At 35.0% G+C, this 23,578-nt stretch overlaps 1 protein-coding gene across 1 annotated transcript in view; it reads left to right on the top strand.

Moving 5' to 3' along the window:
- Positions 1–22,888, top strand: part of LOC118612506 — a 244,737-nt gene extending 221,849 nt beyond the window's left edge. The window contains exon 5 of the mRNA XM_036234395.1: positions 22,545–22,888. Coding sequence (XP_036090288.1) covers positions 22,545–22,888 — 344 coding nt within the window. The remainder of the gene's footprint in view (positions 1–22,544) is intronic.
- The last annotated feature ends 690 nt before the right edge of the window (positions 22,889–23,578 follow it).

The following is a 23,578-nucleotide window of genomic DNA, read 5'->3' as shown; positions in this document are numbered from 1 at the left end:
CCACTTTTATAACAGATTTCGGGAATGTACACTACTGTAGAAATACGTGGTACCATCTGCTTACCATCTTTAGTGAGAAGCGAGATTGGATTAGACAGGACTGTGATGGTTGTGTCGCACACCAGGCAGACATTCCGTGCAGTGGGGAATGTGGTCTCAGGAATGGCTTCTTCCAATTGTCATTGTGTCAGTAAGACTGCTTTATTGTTTCTCCATCACATGTGCTTTACTCATATTTTATATTTTGTTATATCTTCTGCAGTCGACAATTGTAAATGAAAATAATATATTTACTAAATTAACACATTTAAAACGATTTGGTTCTTTATCTCCTTAATAGTAGGACCGATGCTGTAGAATCGAACCCTTTCACGAAGGTCAGCACCCGGGCCGTTAAAGCTTGTGTGATTGGCAGTGCTACGTGAACATCTCAGTACAGTCACTCGGGTTCTGTGTGATGTAAGTGATAGACACTGCTCTTTCTAGCTTAAGCCAAACAAGCAAAGGTTATTGCACTGGACAGCAGGATTTAAGGAGCAAATGAGCAAAGCTCCAGACAAGAACCTCAGAATGGGAATATTTGGATTTTCTCTATGGAAACACTGTTGATTCTGAAAATTAGACCACACGCTGCCAGAGTCTCTGGTTAACAGTTTCAAATTCTAGTTCCTAGGGAGAGATACTTTAGTTTGGATAGAATGTCAAATGGTTATGATGAATTAGGTAAGAAAATTCATGATTATGTGGAACAACATCAACTCCTATTATAAGAAATTAAATACTGCTTTTTAAAATCAAAATGTGAGTCAGTTTCACATGGCTCCCTTTTCTAGATTTTTTTCTGCCTTTGCCTTTATTAATGTTATTCTCGGAACTCTTAGACACCATCATTAAAATGAAATAAATGGCCTGGAAACTGTGTAAACACAATAGGCATGGAAGAAATTAAGAAGCAATTATTTAAGAAAAACTACTAAACCTGTGATAAACAAACAAACAAACAAACAAACAGCAGCTCCCAGCCCCCATGTTTCAGAGCCTTTAGCCAGTTAGGAAAATACTTATTTTCTATGAATTTATATTAAACGGTCCCAACAGCACTCCCAAAGCCTGTGTGTGTGTGTGTGTGTGTGTGTGCGCGCGTGCGCGTGTGTGTGTGTGTTTCTCATAGTTACAGGGATCTTCAAAAACTTCAAACAATGAGTGCCTGTGCCTCTTAAATATACCTGATCTGTGAGCCTTCATCACTGAAGGTCTTTGGGATGTCACTTAAAGCTGAAATGTGTCACGTTTAGGGAATTATGCTAATTCAGTACATTTGTATATTGAGTATATGCAAATTATAGATATATATTAGGAAATTGGATCTTGGGGCAATTATCAGGATCATCCCTGATAGGTAGAAATTTAAGACGGTGGCTAGAGTAAGTTGAGTTTGGGAAAGACAGAGACGGGGTAAGGAAGTATGGTTGATAACCACTGATAACCTGGGAGCAGCCACCTATCCTACGGATTCTGATGGTTTTTCTTCTAGTCTTGGAAAATGGACCTTAGCACAGAGCTATAAAATTCCTGCACCCATCTCCAACTTGTTTTTCTGTTTATTTGTTTTCGATTATCTCCAGTCCTTCAGATAAGTTTGATACAACAGCTTATTCTACATCAGCCTCTTCACTTGCACTAAAGGAGCAGCATCTAACGGGAGATGGAGGTCCAAGAAGAGCTTTTGCAAAGGCAAAGGCACAAAAAGAAGTCTAGGGAAGGAAATACAAAAGATAGAAGCAATATCTAAATGGAAGATTCAAATTTAATTTCATAGGCTGCCTCATTTTAGAATATGTACTGGAAGAAGCTCACCTAGTTACCACTGGGGAGATTTGAAACCCAGCAGCACTGAGGGGTCCTCGGTTCTTTCTGCAGACACAGTAAAAAAATTGCACACCAGTGAGATTTAGGAAAGTAAGATTTATTGAGAGTACATTTCAAAAAAGGAAAGGGCTACGCCAAAGAGGGCTGTAGCCTTGTGGAACTCAGGGTGTGTGTCCTTATACTGGTTTCTGGACGTGTGTTTACAGGGGTGGTGCTTGATGATTGGCAAGTGGGGTCATTTTGATTGACATTTGGCTGTTATATAACCCTTTACCTCCTGCACATGTGGTTACCCAGAACTCAGTCTGTTACAATTAGGTTCATGAACTTCTAGACATAAACATATAGTATTATAATGAAGCTTAAATTGTAGGCAAATTAGGGCAGTACCTTCTTCGTATGCCTCTGTAACTAGATTAGGCCATTTAAGACTTTGACACTCCTGTCCTCTGTCTCTGGGGATGCAGGAGGGAGTCTCTCACTACCAGTAGGGTGTTCTTTGGGTGGTCTCTGGGCTTGGCCCCTGTTCCTTTTTGCCCCCTGTCACTCATGTCCAACTCACCACCTACCAGTTCTAGGAGGAGGGGAATAAAACATAAGATTAAGGGATCGTAACCACAATTGCCAATTTGTAGTAAGAGTGTCTGTGCCAAAGTGCCGTATCTCGTCTGCAGATTTAAGGCTGTGTTGGATAGATATGGAAACCTATCCTGATCGGTTGCCATAGAAACAGTCTTCTTTGAGATAAACATATGTCCCTCCTCATCCTGCAGTCAGAAGATCCCAGGCTCTTCAGTTTTGAAGTACTTCGCCTGCTAAGAAATCCAGTTGTTCTTAGATGTGGGCTGGGCAAAGGCTGTCGTCTCCTTGACGGCCTTGGAAATCTCTGAATACAGCTTGGTTTAACACTTCAGTTCTCTGGCCTCCTCCTTACAACGTTAGACAAATTAGAGAGCAATGAAGGCGTTCACAGGAACTAACATCAACAATTGTCCTTAACTGGTCACACCTTGTGCTCTGGGCAGTGTCATCTCTGATCACCTTCTACATGAATAATTTTTGAAAATTACCAGCTTGGAACGGTTGTAATTTGACTGAAGATCGCCTCAAAACTATGACTTTATGTTTTACTTGTTGCCCTAGGATTTCTCTGATAGGCTGTGGGAACCAATAAGCATGGGGACTCTTTCTTCATCCTTGAACCCCGAGGGACTATGATATGCAAAGACTCCCTAAAAAATCTGTGATAGACCTGCAGACTGGTTGAGAAATGACTTTTTGTTTAAAATTCCTAAGATTCCGGTTTTGTCCACTCCCAAGGCATAACCCACACTGACATAGGTATGCCATTGTTCCTTAGTGATAAATTCTATTTGCATTCTTTCATGTTATTTATACTTATTAGTATGCTTTTATTTTTTTTTAAAACTACGAATATATTCGATATTTATTTTCTGTTTTAATTTACATATACAAGATGTCACTTAAGTGACTTTTCCCTGTAGTGCTCTGCTATGTTGTTGCTAATTAAATTCTCCAAATTAAATATCTCACTTTAACTTACGTACTTGCTGGAAACCAGTTCACTGCCCTATTCAAACAAGTGGAAAGTTATGAAAGGCATTTTTTACATTTTATAATATCTCCACACAAAATATTTTTGAGAATCCAGCTTTACATTTTATGTGCTTATTGTGTGTTTTGACCTACCCATATTATTTTCCAAAATATAAATGCTTTCAATTTATCTCATGATTACTTAGAAACTCAAGTCCAATGAATGCTAATGCCCAGTATTGAAATTATGAGTTGGGATGACAAACGGATTTCTTCTTTCATTCTTTATTTAATTCCATTCATACGGCAGTAATTATCTCTCAAGTCATATTTCCCTAATTATTATTTAAATGTCGTTTCAATGAAAGGATACTTGCATTTGAATCATTTATGCATACTATTCAAATCAAATCATTTCAACCCATGTGATTACATTTCTTTATAGTGCTAGCAACAAATCACACTTGGAAGAGAAATGACACACAAAAAATGTCAGGATAGATTCAAACATTTTGTAAAATATTAAAAGAAAGATTATGCCCTTATTTAGTCGTTTACTCAAAATTCACCAGGAAATCAAACTAGAGTTATTTGAACAATACATTCAAAGCCATCTGTTCTTTTTTTCCTTCGGTTTTCCACTTTTCCATAAAATTCAATTGGTAAGTAAATGTATTTTAATTTAAGTGAGGAAATATACAGGAAATTGAAATTTATTTTATAAGATTAACAGAGAAAAAGTATTTTAAATGTAATTTCAATGACCATAAATTATGTGTTTTGAATAAATCTAATGGAATAACCTGATAAAAGTGAAAAGCAAAAATCTTCGAAAATGAATATACACACAGATATTTAACAAAATGTATACAAATATTTAAGAGTGATAGTAAAATAATTGTAGTAGTACGTGCGGAAAATGAAAGTTAAATAATAGTCCTGTATTAAGAAACCTACTACACATTCTGATTGTTTCTCACACATTAAATAAATATGAAACTTAGGAAAATAGAATATTAAGATGATTTTCTCTACAAATAATTTATTATTCCTTTTCTGCATTTAGTTTGAAATCATTAGTATTTATAAAATGTTTCAATAGTTTATTCTTGGAGACTTTTAGCATAGCATAAAAACATAACACCAGCATCCTCATTACTTTACTTTCTATGATTTTCAAAATGAAACTTAGAATGCATTGTTTGCTAATTTCCTGACGGTAGCCATCAATAAAAATTAGCATTATGTATCTGGAAGGCTGATGCGACTTATTTTGGGAATCAGTGTAAAGGGATCTGGGGAATTTTTAATGTGAATTGATGGTGCCTTTTCTGTGCATCTCATTAGAGTCAGAAAGTTAGTTGAAATTTAAATCAAGGGTAGATAACAGCACAAAATTTAGAAAGCTCATTAAAATTTAAAGTTTAAGAACTATTGAAAGAATACATTATTTTGCATCTTAAAGATAATAGCGTTTGTCATAATTGTAAGTGCCAGTAAATAGAAAAATTAAAAACCATTTTTAATATTATGCATATTACGATGAACAAATATGCATTTCAAAATATTGTCATGGCAAAAGAAGTTTAAGGAAAAAAAAAACTATGCAAGGTAGAAAAGTCAATTATTTTCATTTGATATCCATAGCAAAAATTAGCTAACGTCGTACAACTAAGATATTGTCAAAGAGCCCAAACTCCACTACTCCACGATCCTGCGGTGTTCACAAAGAATCAGACACCTCCCTGTGGCCTGCGAGACTCTGTACGCTCTCCTTCCTGACTGCTTATCCGGGTTTCCTGCTCTGCTCATCCTTGCTTGGTATATGGCTGCCTCGCTGGCTGGCGTTCTGCACTTTACCCGCATGAGGCTCTTTCTGGTGTGGAGGTCCTTGCGCTTGCTGCTCCCTTCGCCTCTCATGCTTCTCCTTGGTCTCATTGTATAGTATCCATCTCTGTTGAAAATATTCTCTTGGAGAGTCCCCCACCTAAATTGCCCCCCATAGAATCTTGACAATATTACCCCACTTTTTACCTTCAGAGCACTAATCTAACTGTAGTTATGTAACTTTTTATTAGTCTCAGATTTGCTATTTCCTCCACATTGAAATATTAGGTCTGTGAGGGTAAGAGACCTCATTGACACTATTCAGTTGTAATCCTAGCTCCTAGCATATTGCATAGAACTGTATTTGCTTGTCATAGTGATAATATTCATTGGGTGAATAAACAAACTTGAATGCATATTTTCTGGTTAAAGGAAAGGTGGGGAGGCCACCTAAATAAATATTGTGACAGACACTGAGTGACTTACTAATCCATTTCTACGTCCTGGGCATATGAGAGCCAGTACTTCCTATAATTGCAGACCTTTGGGGATTTCTTACTTGCTATGTGACTCGGCTGAGGGACTGTGAGGAGAAGGGCCCTCATAGATTGGGCCACAGTACCATCTTTACTTTTCGTCATAGGATATCATTGTTCATTGACCAACTGTATGTAGAGGAGCTAGTGGAGAATCCCGAGGCAGACGTAGGGGATGATGGGAGCACAAGATGCAGCTAACCAGGTCTTTGGATCCATCTTGCAGACAGCATCATTGTAGACAAACCTTAACTATATTGGACTGTGATGCGAGCCGTAGACGTTTATTGTGTGAATCCATTAAGATTTTGTGAATGTTCTTAACAACGCCTAGGAGTTATCCTGACTAATAAAATACGCAATCATATAGAAGAGTTTTCTGATTCAAAATAACAGTGCCCGATATGTAATAATGCTATCGTTTTTCATCTACTTATTGTGATTGAACAACTTATCGCAAAAGCACTATTAATTTATATGACTTATGTTTCTTTTATTTGAAATGCAAAAGCAGTTCCTAAAAACATTAAAAATACAAGTTTTAGAGATTTTTAAAGCTGATTGCCAATTACAGATAATATAAAACAAATATAAGATATAACCATGATACTTTTAGTATTTTGGCTTAAATGTCATTACATTCTTGGCATGCACTTGCCTGTATAAAATGAGGATTAATAACACACGAATGTGACCATCATTAATGCAATTCAGAAACCCATACAGAGTGATTAAAGCAACCCAAATCGCCCTTGATCATCTTTCTGACCGCTTATCAGAAGTGTCTTTATACTGTCATTAGCTGAGCTTCTTTCTCCTTTGTGATTTTCTGTGTCCTTGTTAAGTAATTGCTTCAGAACCAGATCAATGAGAATCTATGAAAATATTAAGATCAAACTCAACTGAAATATCCTTGTCAATGTGGATCCGTCCTCTCTGACATTAGCATAGGACAGTTAATGTACACGCATGCGCACCACTGCCCCCTAGTCCCCTCTATTAGGCAAAGGAAACGCAAGGCTCCGGGATTCTTTACAGAATTCAACGTAACCTCCAGGAAAAGAGAAAAATGCTTTTATCACATCGCAAACTCTACCATTTTGATGCATTTTCTTGGGTAGATTTGTTGATGTGTGTGAGGAAAATGTCCTGCATGATGGGAAAGAAGTAATTAAACCCAACAGCGATTTCTTTTACAAGCTGTCAAGGTAAAAGGCTAAAACTTACAGAACAGTGAACAAGGGCTGACGAGACAGCTATTGAAATGTATTCAGGATTGGTATCCAACATATTCTAGTGTATTTTTTGGTGTAACAGTTATTGGCTGAGAATGTAGTGTGAGCAGGTAGACATTGGAGGCTGTGTGATCAGTGTACTAAACACATTTATGGTCTAGTGTGCATAGTCCTCAAATAAGTAAAATATAAAAATTATGTTATAAAAAATGTTCAAATATGAACTATGGCAAATTGATGAATGTCAATAACACATGAAAAAATATTCATCTGAATTTTTTAATACTGGCCCTTGGATATCTTTAGTTAAAAAATATGTGTGTGTGTACTTGTATAGATTGATTAAAATAATCTTTCATTTGCATGTTTCCCATTCAGTTATCTCACTTTCTTTTATACTTTCTGATAAGCTCACATCTTTTGAAACAAATTGTTGTGGATTTTATAAATTGACCAAACCACACTCAAGTTTTTCACAAAGCTGTTACCAGGACATCTATATGTCCACTCGTATTGGCTCAGAGCATGGAACATTCTAAGAAGATGCCCATTATATTGTGCTTTGAGAAGGTCAAATATTTGATTGAGAAGCAAGTTGTCAAAGGTGTTTTAGAAAACATGGTTTTTGCTACTGTTTATTCATAGTTTTAAAAATGTTAAAAGTTGTTCTATAAGCCCCATGAGGGTCTCGCTTACCTCTGATTGCTCAGTGCCTAGAGCGCATGGAAAATAGCAAATGCTTGAAAACCACCTTTTTGAGTGAACGAATGAATATGCTCAGTCCTATCCCCACTGCTAGCAACATAGCAAAGTCATCTTTATTTGTTTATGTGGGTTACTAAAATCTTCTAAAATATTCCTTTGGATCCAGTTTTGTCTTGTGCTAATTCATTTTTCTTTTTCCTTTTTTTATTAAGTTTATTGGGGGTAACTGGTTGATACAATTATATAATTTTCAGGTGTACATTATAATTTGACATCTGTTTATTCTATTGTGTGTTTACCACTCAACGTCCAGTTTCCTTCAGCTGCCATATATTTGATCCCCTTTTCCCACTTCACTCTCCCTCTATCCCTCTATATTGACCCCCTTTACCCCGTCTACCGCCCCCCTCTTCCTCCACCCCACTAGTAACCACTAGTCTATAGTTCATGTCCATGAGTCTCTGTTTGTTTGTCCTCCTCACTTGTTGCTTTTAGGTTTATATCCCACACATAAGTGATGTCATATGATTTTCAACTTTTTCTGTCTGGTTTATTTCGCTCAGCATGATTATCTCGAGGTCCATCCATGTTGTCCCAAATGGAAGTATTTCCTCTCTTATGGCTGAGTAATATTTGCAAACAACACCTCCAATAAAGGCTTAATATCCAAAATATATAAAGAACTCATACAACTCAGTAACAACAACAACAACAACAACAAAAACAAATGATCCAATCAAAAAATGAGCAGAAAACCTAGACACTTCTCTCTAGAGGACATACAAGTGGCCAATAAATATATAAAAAGGTGCTCAACATCACCAGCTATCAGGGAAATGTAGATCAAAGCCACGATGAGAAACCATCTCAGACCTGTTAGAATAGCTATAATCAACAGGGCAAGTAATAACAAATGCTGGAGAGGATGCAAAGAAAAAGGAACCCTTATGCACTGCTTATGGGACTGTAAATTGGCACAGCCACTATGGAAAATGGTATGGGGTTTTCTCGAAAAACTAAGAATTGATCTACCATATGATCCAGCAATCCGTCTACTGGGTATTTACCCCAAAGACTTGAAAATGCATATCTGAAAAGATATTTACACACCGATGTTTATAGCAGCATTATTCACAGTGGCCAGGACATGAAAGAAACCGAAGTGTCCTATGATAGATGCCGTGGCACATATATACAATGAAATATTACTCATTCTTCATTTTTACTTCACTGCGAAGAACAATCGTGTACCCTGTAAATGATCATAATCACATCTCTTCTTTAAAAGTCATCCATTGTTTTCCATTATTACTTAGCATAAAGATAACATAGATGTCATTATAATTCAACTGTAATTAATATAAAGATACCCATTATGATGTACAAGATCCTGCATGACAGGTTCCCAGGTCAAGTCCTGTCTCCCTACATTTGTTCTTATGTCACTAGGCTAGAGTCACACACAACGTATTTTGTTCTTGCCCACTGCAGCTCATTCTGGTTCAGCACCTTCACACATGTCATTTCCTATGCCTGGACCACAACTTCCGCCTTGAACATGAACCTCAGTAATCCTTGACATCTCAGCATAAGTTTGATTTCCTCCATGAGGCTTCTTGATGGCCCCAGGGGAACTGTGCTGTCATGGTATATGAACATCGATAGTTAACAGTATTTTTTCCCACAAGACTTTAAGCTCCCTGAAAACAGGTCATGTCTCACCATACACAGCACTGCAGCACTGATCCAGTCATGTGATAGGCCATCAATAAATATTTCTATTTAAATTTTTTGATAAATTAATAACTTATTAAACAAAAATAATATCCATGCTATTGTGTGAGATTTTAAAAAGCTGATTGAATGATTCACTCATTTAATGCATATATATTTAACTATAAGATAATAATTATAAATTATATAATGCTAATCACAAATAAATAATTTAGGAATACCTAATATGTATCAGGCAGCTCTTCTAAGTACATGGAATGCACCAAAGGAAAAAAGGCAAATAAAAATACTGGCTCTTGGAGAGCTTATATTCAGGTAGAGATTAATACATAATAAAATGAAAATGAAGTATACAGTAAGTTGGAAGGTAAATGCTAAGGAAAAAAAAAGAGAGAGAGAAAGTCGAATGTTGAGTGTTCTCAGGCTGGCGAAGGTGCAGGTATTTCTAAAGGGCTAAGAACAAACATAACGGAGAGGGGGCACAGCCATGTGCTCTCGTCCTGAACTAAATGAATCTTCCTCTTGTTCACTGAGGACACGGTGGTGACTTGGGCTGAGTCTCGTTAGAAACTATATGGTGTGTTCTTTCCAATATTAGAGAGGCTTTGTACTGTTCCTTCTATTTTAACCTGAGGACTTTACCATGAGCAGTGAGTTACCCCTGGAAAGCAACTTAAGCCTTCATGCAACAGGTATCTCTCAGAAAGATGTAATAGTTATTTAGGGTAACTTTGCTAAACTTCCGTAAGTATTCTTTTCTAGTTTTTGCAAAATGCTACATATTTGGCAGAGATATATGGAAAACAATATGTCTCTCTCACTTCCCACCAATGAATTGATTCCCCAAGCTATGCCTAGAAGACATAGGCTGTGGAGAAAAAAGACTTGGGTTAAAAACCAGAATGCATGCTGTCATTTCAGCGGCTCAGCTTTTTGAAATGTGTCATTTTTTCTGAGCTGCGATCGCTGGTGTATTTAAGCACTACCCAGTCCTGCCAGCCTCAGAGCTGTTGTAAATATCCGGAGGTCATGGTTTTAAACTCATTAGCTAATTTTAAAGTAGTAAATAAATGGAAGGTGGCCCTTATTCTTATTAAACCCTTTAAAGTTACATAACTGAACTCTATTTTTGGAAAATAGATAATAGAGAGTTTCTCATTTTTAAGCCTATACATCATATTTTTTTCCTGAAGATTTATCTTAGCCTATTTGTGTTAAGGTTAATAACTCGAATTCTGTGTACACATACAACCTTTTTAATTGGTATTAGCATTTATTCTATGTTGCAAATATATTTGTCAGTTTTATTAAACTGAGAGATATTTGAAGAGAAAAAACAATAAATAACACATTTTTATTCCTCCACAGAAACTTTCACATTGATGTTCTAAAAAAGGATAGGATGAACACATTCTAAAAAACTTTTTGTATTAAATTAACTGAATTACAAATATCTTGAATTTCACCCAGAAAATACTGAAAGAATGCATGAGTTTGTCATCTTTGGGGATGTTTTAGTGTTTACCAGATTTAACTCATTCCTTGTTCTCCAAAGATTAGGTGATGCATTTTTCATTTTTTAAAACATTATTACAATCTCTAGAAGATGCATTTTAGAGAAGGGAGATAATATTTGAAAATTTACTGGAATACCAATATTTTGTTATCTTAAAATCAGAAATTCAGTTTCCAGCCAAATGCATATGTTTAATCAATATCTCATTGCGAATGTAGTTTTCGAGAATCTGTAAAATTTCATACTTATTCACTTGATCCTGAAATCATTAGCTTGACTCTGAAACCATGGCAACTACTGAGTTCCCATAATCCTGTCTTCTCGGTCTGTTCTTAGGAAACTCTGTTAAGTATGAAAGCACATTGTTTACTATCACTGTGGTTCATAAATTTTCAGTATCTTATTACCAAGTAAGAACTAATTGGCACAGTCTTAGTTGTAAACAGAATAATTTCACATAAGAGACATATGTGTATATACTATGTTAATATACTCTTCCTTCACTTACAAAAATTATACTATTGTTTTCCCTTGTGCCTGGGGATTTTCTTTCCCTCTATGAAGAGAAAGTTTGCATTACTATCGTGAATTTATCATGATAGTATCAATCCCAAAACCCTCCATTCTCCCAAGTGTGAAAGGCTATATAAACACTTTTCCAAGTTGGGTTATTTCTCTTCATATAGTAAGTACGACTCTATTGAAGTCCTGCTCAGTAATAAAATATTTTTTAAAGAACTGACCGAGGTTGAGAAGAATGCTACCTGACTACAAAAAAGTAAAGCAGGCATGTTGGTTTAATTAGCTCATTCTTTCTGTTAAAATTGTGGGGGTCGTGTTATGTGACTGTCCTGCCTCCCTGTGCTCGATTCCTAGTCACAGGAATGTGTGTCCCTCCCTGCACTCTGATCGGCTGGGGCCTTTGCTCCTGCCATTTCCTCTGGGAGAAACACTTACTCTCATTTTTCAACTTGTGAAAATTGTAGCCAGGCTCAAACATAGCAGCGTAAGATAGAGGTTAAGTACTCAGATGATAAGTCGGAGACTGAGGGACCTTGAATCCCAGCTGTTACTAATTTGGCATGTGCCACTGGGAAAGTCACCTAACCCTCTCTGAGGCTTTTTTTTTTCTCCTATGTTAAAAGGGGAACGTTAAAACTAACTTTATAGTACAATTAAGTCTGACTTCTTCTGTTGCGATAATTAAGCCACTCAGCAAACACAAAGCACTTAAAACGTCCAGTATAGAATAAGTGACGTGGAACTTTTTGCTGTCATTTTTAAGTGCTGGCTGTTGTTACCTTTCCTCTCCTCGCCTTTTCATTTACGTACCAGTTCAAATAGTGTTCTTTTGTTGATCTTTTTACATTTTCCAAAAGAATTATTGTTTTTCTCATCTGTTTTTCCATAGCACTTATAGTCTGTGCTCATGACATGTAATATGATGGATCGGAGTAGATCACATGTATTTCTTTATTTCCACTCATCTATGAGCTCATTGATTAAGTTTTTAAGTTCTTCATTTCCATTTTATCCTGAATTTAGTACAGAGCTTGCTTACGGTTACACATTAAAATATTTGTTGAAAAATAAATTAAAAATAAACATATATATGTTGAAAGAATTCATTTGAAGTGAAGTATTTAGCTACACCTGCTTTGTTTTATTCACTCCTTTAATGAATAATTAATTGTAAGGTACATAACACTGCGTTAGTTATGAAATTACAAAGAAGCTTAATTTTAACTTCAACTCTGATCTCAAAACATTTTAAATTCGTATTATTATTAATTTAATTTTTTGTAACATTTGTTATTTTTACATTATATGAGACCTCACTGGGGTCTCATAAACGGTGTCATGTGGCAGAACAGACATTGTTACTCCTAATATTTAAAATGAAAACAGTGGTTTAGAGAGCTAAATGCCACGTGCAAGGTCAAACCACTGGGAAAGACAGCTGCGTGCACTGTGTTTATTCATCAAAGGCTCCGCCCACTCTTTCAGTCGGGCCCTGTTGTGAACCCAATCCAAACAACTCGCATGCTCCTTTTCTTAATTTCAACCCAAAAGATGTTAGGCTCTTCACAATAACCAGTGTCTTAAATTTTGACTTCTCTGAATAAAGTTAAAAAGAAAAACCTGGGAGACTCAGAATTCAAGTTGTGAGTTTGACAATGGCTTCTCTTATGATTTGTATTTTATTATTTTTAATGTGATCTCGTATATGTTCATGTAAAAATTTGTCAATTACTCAGGGAATTCAGAACAATTTTCGGTTCCATCACGGAACTGTGCTTTCATCAGATAACTCTGTCTTTTCTCGTGGCTCCTGTTTTATAACGCCTGAAAATATTTCCATACAGAGACACGTGAATCTTCATGCAGATAAGCAAAAATATCAGATTCATCATTGATCTGTGCTGTACTCAGATAACTTTTAAGCCAATTTAGAGGAAAATATTTTTCATTGCACTCAAATTTAAAAGCGTGTATGTTATCTTATATTAAGAGAAATAACAAGTTTGATATTTTTTAAAACTCATCGAGGCCTTTGCTTTTCATTTATATAATATTTTACCTTCATCCCTGGGTAGATTTGTTACTTCAAAATGTAACTAATTTTTCTCAACAAAAGAATTGAAAATTGAATTCTCCCTCCTCAAACAACCAAATACATTTATAATTTTGATGAAACACTGTAAGAACGAATCCTTATTTCCTGTACTCCTGTTGATTCTTCTTTTTTTTTTTTTTTTGGTCATAGAATGCTTGCATAAAAAAAAAAAAGCTGATAGGAATTAGGGGATATAAGAAAATTAGATATATCTTTTAAAAAAGGAATATCCATGTTAACATGGATAATAATAAACAGTGCCTTCCCTTGTCCAGTAAAATAGTAGATGAAACATTTGTGAAATCAGCTGATGAAATTTACCAAAAAAAAAAACTAGGAAATATTATGAAGTATCTACATTATGTTATGGATGAGTTTGCAAAAACTGGAAAACCAAAAAGGCCAAAAAGCAAACAAACAAACATAATAATAACTAAAACAAAGAAAGGAAACATGAAATCAAAGTCGAGCCTATATTGGAGTCAAACGTCAAGGCCAGCTTTAGACTCAATGGCAGTAGAGTTTGCTTCTGATAAGTTCCTGTTGGACAGATCAGTTTACAACTATGAATTCTGGAGAAACAAACAAAACTAAGAAACTCGAAGGTATTGAAGAGTGACTAAAAGCCCATACAATTGTCCCTGGAATGACAGGAAGTTTAGTAGCACCGACACTCACGCAGTCAGAAATCCACAGGATAATTTAAGTCTACTTTCTGTACACACACATTCCCAGCATGGATGAAGTCCACACTTGGTTGGTAGAATTCCCTGATGCAAAACCCAGAGAATGGGGGGTAGTGGGTGAGCACTGTATGTGTATTGAAAAATATCTGAGTGTAAGTGGATCCATGCAGTTCAAACCCATATTATTCAAGCATCAAATGTACTTAGGGAAAAAAAATAGCTTGGGATAAATTTCTGTGGCTGCTGGCCATGGCCATCCATGTAGGATATCTGAGAGAGAACCCACTTTCTTTCCATCTAAAGAACGACACTCCAGTTGGGGGGCAACCAGACCTGTTGGATATGTGTGGGGCCCAGAAGGAAAAGAGTCACAAAAGGGGATCCCCGTATTCTAAGGTGAACCTCTGACCAGATCTTTCAGTGACCACTAAGTTACATGCGGGGCAGACTCTGCGTCATACAGCTAAAAATAAAAGAATTGAGCTCAGGTTTGACTTGTCACTCAAAATATAGAGATTATACTTTGAGACAACCGAATCGACTGCCTCATAGGAAAAAAAAGAATTTAATAAAAACAAATATTTTTGGAAGACTGTAATATAATTTGCAATGTGTGCATATATCAAATCATTATGATATACACTTTAAATATCTTGCGATTTTGTCTGTTATACTTCAATAAAGCCGTAGAAAAGAACTATGAGAGAATATCAAATAAATAGTCCTGAGAAATTTATTAGTTTTTCATTTCCCTAAGTTATTTTTTCTCTCAATCTCATTGAGCATTTATCATAAATAGGGAGAAAAAAATACAAACGTAATTTTTATATTCTAAATGCCAAAATAATTTTTTTCTAAATTTATAATGTTAGCCTATCATTTTACTTAATGTATTTACTTTGTTTTATCCTTTCTCTATATTTTGCCATTTCAATGACAAAGCAATAGTTTAAAAGTATTCAGTTGGATCATTTTTGAAAAGAAAAATATCAAATAATGTGGCTAAGGCTATAAATAGGAAAACCGAATGGTAATAAATAAGCTTTTATTACTAGATAAGCACCATAATGCCTGCTACCTGAGCAAAGACAATATTGACATCCAATGTTTTAATTATTAAAACTTAAAGATGTTTGTGCTTGGGAAATAGATGTTTCTTTGCAACAAAACAATAAATGAAATTTTGAGCTGTGACTAATAAACATTTAATAATGGTTATATTAGACTTTATTTTCCTCTGAGTGTCCTCTTGATGTGTGCAATATAAAACAGGTGCCAGATTATTCTACAGATATTGAATTTAATAATTTCCACTGAGCTTGACATTATTCATCTAGAATCAGGCTGATTACATTGCTTTTGCTTTGGAAAACTTAATTAGGAGTTAGGGAATTTGAAACACAAGTAATATAATATGGTTCACTCATAATGAGAAATTATTTAGATGCATTATATTGAAATATGAATATTATACATTTGACGTTTTGAGATTTAAAAACAATTTATTAGAACAGGGAGAGGCAAATGTGACCAAGAAAAAAACCCAACCAGACAAACTCTGAAAACTTCTGCCTCAAGTAATTTTACTAACTAAACAATTCGGTCTCCTGTTTTGTCCATTAAAATCATTATAAGAGCAACTATTCCTATCACATTATCAATAAACTTCTTTCTAAAACCACAAAAGCTGGAATTCCTCATGCATCTTGCTCTGTTTTACCTGTAGCCTTAAATAAATAGTTCTTTAAAAACCAATTCTCTTATGAATATGAGAAATACATATTAATCCTTACATGTTCCCGTCTCCAGCACAGGTATGTTTGGAGTTGTAAACAGAGGAATTTCCCATACCGGAATCATGGTTTGACCTGCTCGTAGTCCAGTCCTCGTTTCATCCCCAAAACACGTTCCTGACTAAATATGAAGCAAGTTTGCTAATGCCGTAGGCACTTCTGAACGGTGCGTACCTTCTCTCCTCCCCTGTGCGTTTGGCTGCTCTGCGTTTCAGACCGGGTGTTTCCCCACCCTTATGAGTGTGTAGGTACGATGACCATTGGCAAACTCTGCAACACATTTCAGCCATTCCCAGACTTCTCTCAGAGGCACAGGCAAAACTGCATCTTCTGAGACCTCGTGGTCCATTATGACACGAGTTGGTTTATTTAAATTTTTGTTAATTTGTTTTTGTTTTAAAATTAATAGCTTTTCATCAATAAATAGTTCCTCTTATGAAAACAGTGATAAATAACTTAATTCTCTCTGCTAAAGGAGACCATTATTCTGTTTTCTTTCTTTAGTCCTTCTTATACTAGGCAGAGGAGGCATATTCCGTCCCATTAAGTTCCTGTCCCCTGCTTAGTTCTACAAATCCCTTTAAACCATTTGATACCTGGAACTCTATTTTTCTGTTATGAAACTTGCAATTCCTGTTGCAAGAAGGAGGAAGTTAAGTGGGCGTCTCTAATTTTTCTGTCCTTTTGCACAAACTTTAAAGTATCCATAAGAGTATTAAAAAGGTCCATGCTGAGTGTTAACATTCTAAAGCACTATAAAATTATTATTTTACACTATTTTATTGTCCTCAAAGAAATGAAAGGAAATCTCAAGGCATGCTGCTAGCCCTATGTAATCTGAGAAGCTGCTCTGAAAACAATATTCCAATGAATCATGAATAGTGACTTTTCCATATTCGAGAGAATGTAAATATATCTGTGCTCTAGTTACAATCTAGTCTACCTACATAAGTAATGATACACAATCATATTAGGTTATAAATACTGCCGAGCTAGCGAGCATTCATTTGTACTTAAAGTAAAAACAAAATGTTTTTTTCATTAAATTTACATCACTTATTTAACTCATCGCCTCTAAAAAGTCTTTATTTTGTGAAGTGGACAATTAAAATTAATGGTGCATTTTTAAAAATTGTGCATCTTATCCCAAATCTCATGTTGTCTCTCTTTCATTTATATACAAGATAATGCCTTACACCCTCATAAATACTCCTCCCCTGAATCTAATATTTTAAGATAACAGATGTTTATGTATTATTTTTTAATTAGGAATTATATTTCATAGATTATTTACAAATATAAATATTCTTTGACATATCTAGAAAGATTATAAGTGTTAGTTGATATAATTAAAAATATGACATGTTGAGGGATATTTTTATTTTTGCCCTAATATTTCACTTTCAGGAGATCAGAGTTTTCAGCACTAATTAAACATGTAGTTACCTATATTGATTTCTTTGAACTTTTTGTATGTGAGAGATTATGCGAATTATTTTCATAGAAACTTTATATGATATTTTATATAAAGTGTTTCAGGGATATTTTATACTTCAAAAGCATTCTTAAGTCATCCAAACAATTGTAAATATGCTCATTTTTAGAGGAACTTATAAAATGCATTACTATTGATAAAATTAATTGTCAATATTTCAGAAATTATACTTTTGAAGGAGCTAATGTTCCAATGAACTTTTAAGACTCAGTAGGGCTAGGTTAGATCTGTCCTAAAATACAGCACAAAATATTCTAAGTTTATGATAACTTAGCTATCTGAAAGAAAGAATGAGTAAAATAAAAACCCTCGTGTACTTCCCAGCCTCCAGAACTGTGGGAAATTCTCTTGTTTAAACCACCCAGTCGGTGGTAATTTGTTATAGCTGCCCAAACTGACTAAGACAGATGCTTTCTCTAAAATGGACACTAAATTTCTTATATAGGGAGTTTGATTATTATGCATATTCAGCCATTGAGAATAAGAATTACACCTTAAAAGCATTAAGGGTTTAATTAGATTTCAAGTAAGCAATTATTTCTTAAGTTTTTCTTGGTGCGTAAAATTTGTCCTGGACTATCACAGAATTGTTGGAAGATTTAAAAGATTAAACATGTATTTTAACAGCATTGGTCACCTACTCGCTAAAGGCCGAGGTCATCAGGAGTGGACCCCTTGCCTTTAACACTATGACACATGGCATAAATAAGATGGTCAACTTTATGTGAATGAATTTTGTACAAAGGCATTAAGAAAACTAACCACTTCTGTTCACCTCCTGAATTTAGTTCAAAAATATCTTAATATCTTGAACAAGATTTTTTTTTCACATTTCTATTATATTTTTGTAGGAAAGTAGTTCAGGAATAAAGGATTTTCTAGATTATGAAGTTTCAATGGCAAGGCAAAATTAATCTCCTCAATAATATTAGCACCTTTGATGTTGAGAAGGGCATTAAATCATGTGTATGAATTTTATGTCTCTATTGAGTCATATATTCGATATACATAAATGTGCATGCAATATAATGCAAATTGATATAAATTATAATTATTTTTCTCAAATTAAATATAATTGCATAATTAAAATACCATGTGTCTTATTTACTTTCTTTGTAATACTCAAAGAGCTAAGGTTATTAAGATTTCAGTAAAATGAAACTGATAAATAATCACAGGACATTATTGAAAAGCATCAATTTGAAAGATATGCATTTGAATGTTATCTGCTCAATCACATCGAATTAGTGTTCATTTTTGAGTTTTAAATACCAAGAAATGCATATAGTTTCTTTTGCCTTTATAATTATTTTTCAAACTCAAAGTATGCTAAAAATAATTGATCGAGAGCCATTGTAATCTAAAAGAAACAATGAATCAAATGTTCAACAGACCAAGTTATCACAATTAAAAGACCATTTTTTTTTCTATTAGGCTAAACTGCTGATTCTGCTAATAACTACATATAGTTAAATCTGATGCTGAATTACATGAGTAATGCAATTTTCATTTAATACATCCATTTTTCAACATAATTATTTTTAGTGTGTTATTATATGGGTTAAAGAAGATTGAAACCAGATATACCATTAACCAATATCAGGTATAAACTTATATTTTATTTTTGAATATAGTTCCTTTCTTATTAATCCAAAGGTATAATTTGTACAGTTCCGTACTATGTCATGTCAAGCCTAATTGAGGGTTACTGAAAAGCATCTCAAACCTGCCAAAACATAAGCTACCTCTATAAACCAATATGGCGAATCTTAATGACATTAGTTACTATTCTTGGTGATTTTTAATAAGGTGAGAGCAGCAGCTATGTACAGATTAAATATGCATATGAAAGCATATTTGAAGGTTAAATACATTTCTAAGATAATCATGTATTTTAAAATTAATAGGATACTTTGTAAGAGTAGACAATTTTATGATAAGTCCCCCAAATTTGCTCTGAACTTTCTGGGATTTGATTAATATAAAAAGAAGGAATATCTTATTTCCATGACTCTCTAAGGGCATTTCACTGTCTCAGAAAAACTGGGGGGACCAAAATATTCAGTCAATATAGCGACTGTGCAAGCCAGAAGCTACAATTTACTCATTAGAGGATTTCTGTAGATATATATTCTGTGCCCATTTCAGTTCTTGGTATATTGGCATCCCATCATATTTTCTGGGTTTAGCAGATATCCAGAACATGTTCATTTTCTTTGCCACTAGAGAAAGAAGAAAGATTCTGATTAATAAAACCAACAAAGACACTATAACCATGGCTCTTAAGTCAAATAATCGCCCTGCCCTACATGTTGGAGGGAATTGGAAATTTGGTTGGAAGGCACCATTTCAGATCAAAGAAGATAGTTTAATAAACACTGGTCTATAATGTAAAAATAAATTTAAAAATGAATGAATGAACGAACAAATGAATGAATGAATGAATAAATAAATAAATAAATAAATAAATAAATCCATTCCAATATCTCTCCAACAATAGTTTATAAATTTGGACCAGTGATTTGGTTTAAAGGCAATGCATTTACATATTTTAAGGGTAATTTTGTTATACAGGTAGAAGCCAATTAGCCTTATATGTAAAGGCTACTATTTTTAATTCTATAAATGGTATTTGTGAATTCGTCTTAAGGGTCTGGGTTTGACATTTAAAAAGCTTAGAGTGCATTTCCTATAGAAGAATTGATCAATTATTAAACAAAACGCTGTTTCTCTGCTAAGTATAAGATACTTTGATGGGTATAGAATAGGAATAGAAAGACAAATTATAAAAGATAGATATCTACAAGTAGCTCATGTTCTCAGGGGAATGGGTGAAGAAGGTGGCAACAGTAATATAGAAATATGGTAGGTCCTATAAAACAGCTGATACCAAATGTAGTAAAAAACCTGTTTTTGAGCAAAATTAAAGTTAGAAAATAGAGGCACATAGAAAAATGTGAATCGTGGCCATTTATGGCAGAAAGAGAGTATCAAGGTCATTTAATCTAATTGTCTTATATTTTAGGAGCAGAGACTATGGCACTATAAAGTTAAATAACCTATACAAATTAACACCAGCTTTAATATTTAATAAACTAAAATATATATTAAAAAATCTTTGTTTTTATCAAGATAACCTATGCACTTTAGATAGTCACATTTGGCTTCATCTTCTCTAAAACCAATATTCGATCTCTTTGTAAAAACTATATTCTCAAGAGCATTCTTTTAATCTAGTAAATGGGAGAGGATCCCCTTTTGCACCCAATTAATAATTAATAATTTCTAGAAATCTAAAGGCCCTAAGACTGCATGTGCATGGAACTAACGTGGGAAGCCCAGGCTGTGGGACACACTGTCTTAGAAGCAAATGGCCCTGGTGTTCGATATTTGTGTAACGTTTCCACGTCTACTTTGTTACTAGCATTCGCATAAACAAAGACACGTAGGGAGCTGTGCTAACCTAGTGAGCAGGTTCTCTTTTTGGCTCAGCTCTCTGATTTCTACCGCCTCTTACAATGACTTTATTGATTGTAAAAATAATATCATGAAACGTTACTTATTTTGTTGATTCCAAAGAAAAATAAACAAGACAAAATTTAAAAAGTACCCCTGATATCACTAAATGAAACCTCTATTTTTTAAATTGTGATATATTAAAGTATTTTTCTAATGATATAATTTTACTTAAGCTTCTGCAAATATCAGTCGGATATTTTTTCTTAGTAAATAACAGTAACTAAATCTAATTAAGAATAAAAAAAGAACTCGTTAAAGACACTTGGATGTTTACATAATCAGTTGTTATTATTAGAGATAGGAAAGAAAAACAATAAAATGGAAACAGAAATATTCAATTATTAGGGTACCAGTGCTAACATGAAACAATTCTAATGTTTTATTCTACCCTTGCATCGTTAAGTTCAAAATTCAAAACTACCGAAAAGAGAGTTTAATTGGCTGACTCTAGGTCAAATGGCATCACCTTGGTCGTCTGGGGTGTCAGAAGTGCGAAGGTCCCAAACGATTCCAAGGCTTGGGCTGGAGTCATTGATATCATTTCATGAAACTAGCCAGCTGTTCAGCTGCAACCGTTATTTTAAAATTTTCATCAGTTTCTTGTGACCATGGTTAATACAAATTTGATATTCTGTGTATCTTCAGCCATGCTTAAAAGTTAACATTTTCCTAATATATGATTTCAAAGATATTACCCATAAGAATGTAAAAAACAGAAAATTGCACAAAAACAACAAAAAAGTCAAAGCGCCTGTAAGAAGGGAGTTTGTATAGTAAAATGGTTAGTTTTTGAGTGCTTTAGTTTTATAATTTTATTCAGCATTAAAATTTAACACTGCTCTGTTATTAAATATTCCTTGGAATCCTAGCTTTATTGAATATATACTGGTATATCACTAGTGTACCTGTTGCTCTACGTTGCTGATTTTTGGGTTGCTTGCTAATTTTAAAAATGACCCACATCGAGTGTTGGAAATCCAAAATTTGAAAGTAAAAGTTTGAAAATAAAAATTAAATATTTTATCCTAAGACAAACCCCCCTCATTTACAATATTCTTGGAATTGGGATGTGTCAGTAAGCTAATATATAACTCACTCCATTTAGCTATAGTTACGATTATAATCAATGCCATATTCAGCTGATAAAATATGTTCTGTAGTCATTGCACTTCAAAGGCTTTAAGTATTTAGAGCATCTCTGAACTGAAAACAAAGAGCTGGAGAGGCTAATGCAACATAAAATTAATAATGTGAAGGCTGGAAATTAGATGCATTCAAAAAATCAGAGGAACAGAGGTCAACTTTCTTCTTTTGTTGAGTGTTGAAGGAAGCAGAATAATTTTGACCAAAGCTGCACTTCCCTAACTGATGCTTATTTAAAACCGCGGTAAGAAGATTTCTGCTTCCAGAAAAATGAAATGCACATGCATTCCCTTTATCTGCCTCTCATTGCAGCTGAAACAAACATAAGGAGATTCTATACGGTGGACAGAAGGCAGATCGGCTATGGACCTTGGTACCCAAGGAACAACATGGCGGTGATGTCCCTGGCTTTCTTTTTACATGATATGTCCTGGACTTGGAGAACTTGGCAACCGGTAACACCAATGGGAGCTCTTATGGCCTTTCTTGGGTGGTATCAGAGAAGGCAGAATTGGACGCCAGAGCCCTCATCCTGGCCAGGCTCTGGGTCTGCAGTGTGTGGTGTCAGGAGACCAGGAGAGCTTGGACTTTCCCGCAGCCGGCAGCAGGGGGACACCTGCAAGAGTGGTGCCACAGCTGTCCTAGGTGACTACTAAGGATTTACACCATAGCCCACTAGTTACCAGATTGCCGGCCCCCTCCCCCGTGATGTCCCCGGGGACCACGTAGGGAGCGATAACGCCATATTCCTGTCCCTTCGGGTCAGGGAGATGCTATCGGAGGCGTGGTGTCGAGCCAGGACCCCACTCCTGCCTATTTAAGGAGGATTCCTGCTCACCGGGCATCAGAGAGGCGAAGTGGGGAATCCGGTCTTCTACCAGAGTAGTCCAGGGGGTACCAGCTAGCACAGAAGCTTTAAATGAGAGTCAGGGTTTTGGTGTTTCATAAATTCATTGGGCAGGCAACATTTGAGCACCTGTTGATCGAAATAAAGACTATAATTCTATTTTTGTCTCTATCTCCCTCCCCTGATGATGCGTTATCTTCCTTTTTCTCTTTATTTCCTATGACATTATTCCTCTTCTTAATTCTAATAATGTTGACATATACCAATGGAAAAAAAGAAATCGTTCTGCCCTGAACGAAGTTTTTAAGATTTGGATTGGCATCATCAACACTGTGAAAAGCCAATAGCGTTTGGGGTCTGTTTATGCTTAGAAAAAGTAACTTCTATGATGAACATAGTGAGTCAGCCATATATCCAGTCAAGTTTCAAACTGCTATTTCTGTATACCTGTACTAAGAATGATGCCACTGCCTGGTGTTAAAGACTGCCAACAAGTTTC

The sequence above is a fragment of the Rousettus aegyptiacus genome, unplaced genomic scaffold, assembly GCF_014176215.1.
Source record: "Rousettus aegyptiacus isolate mRouAeg1 unplaced genomic scaffold, mRouAeg1.p scaffold_m13_p_16, whole genome shotgun sequence".
Lineage (NCBI taxonomy): Eukaryota > Metazoa > Chordata > Mammalia > Chiroptera > Pteropodidae > Rousettus > Rousettus aegyptiacus.
This window is presented reverse-complemented; position numbering and strand designations above follow the sequence as displayed.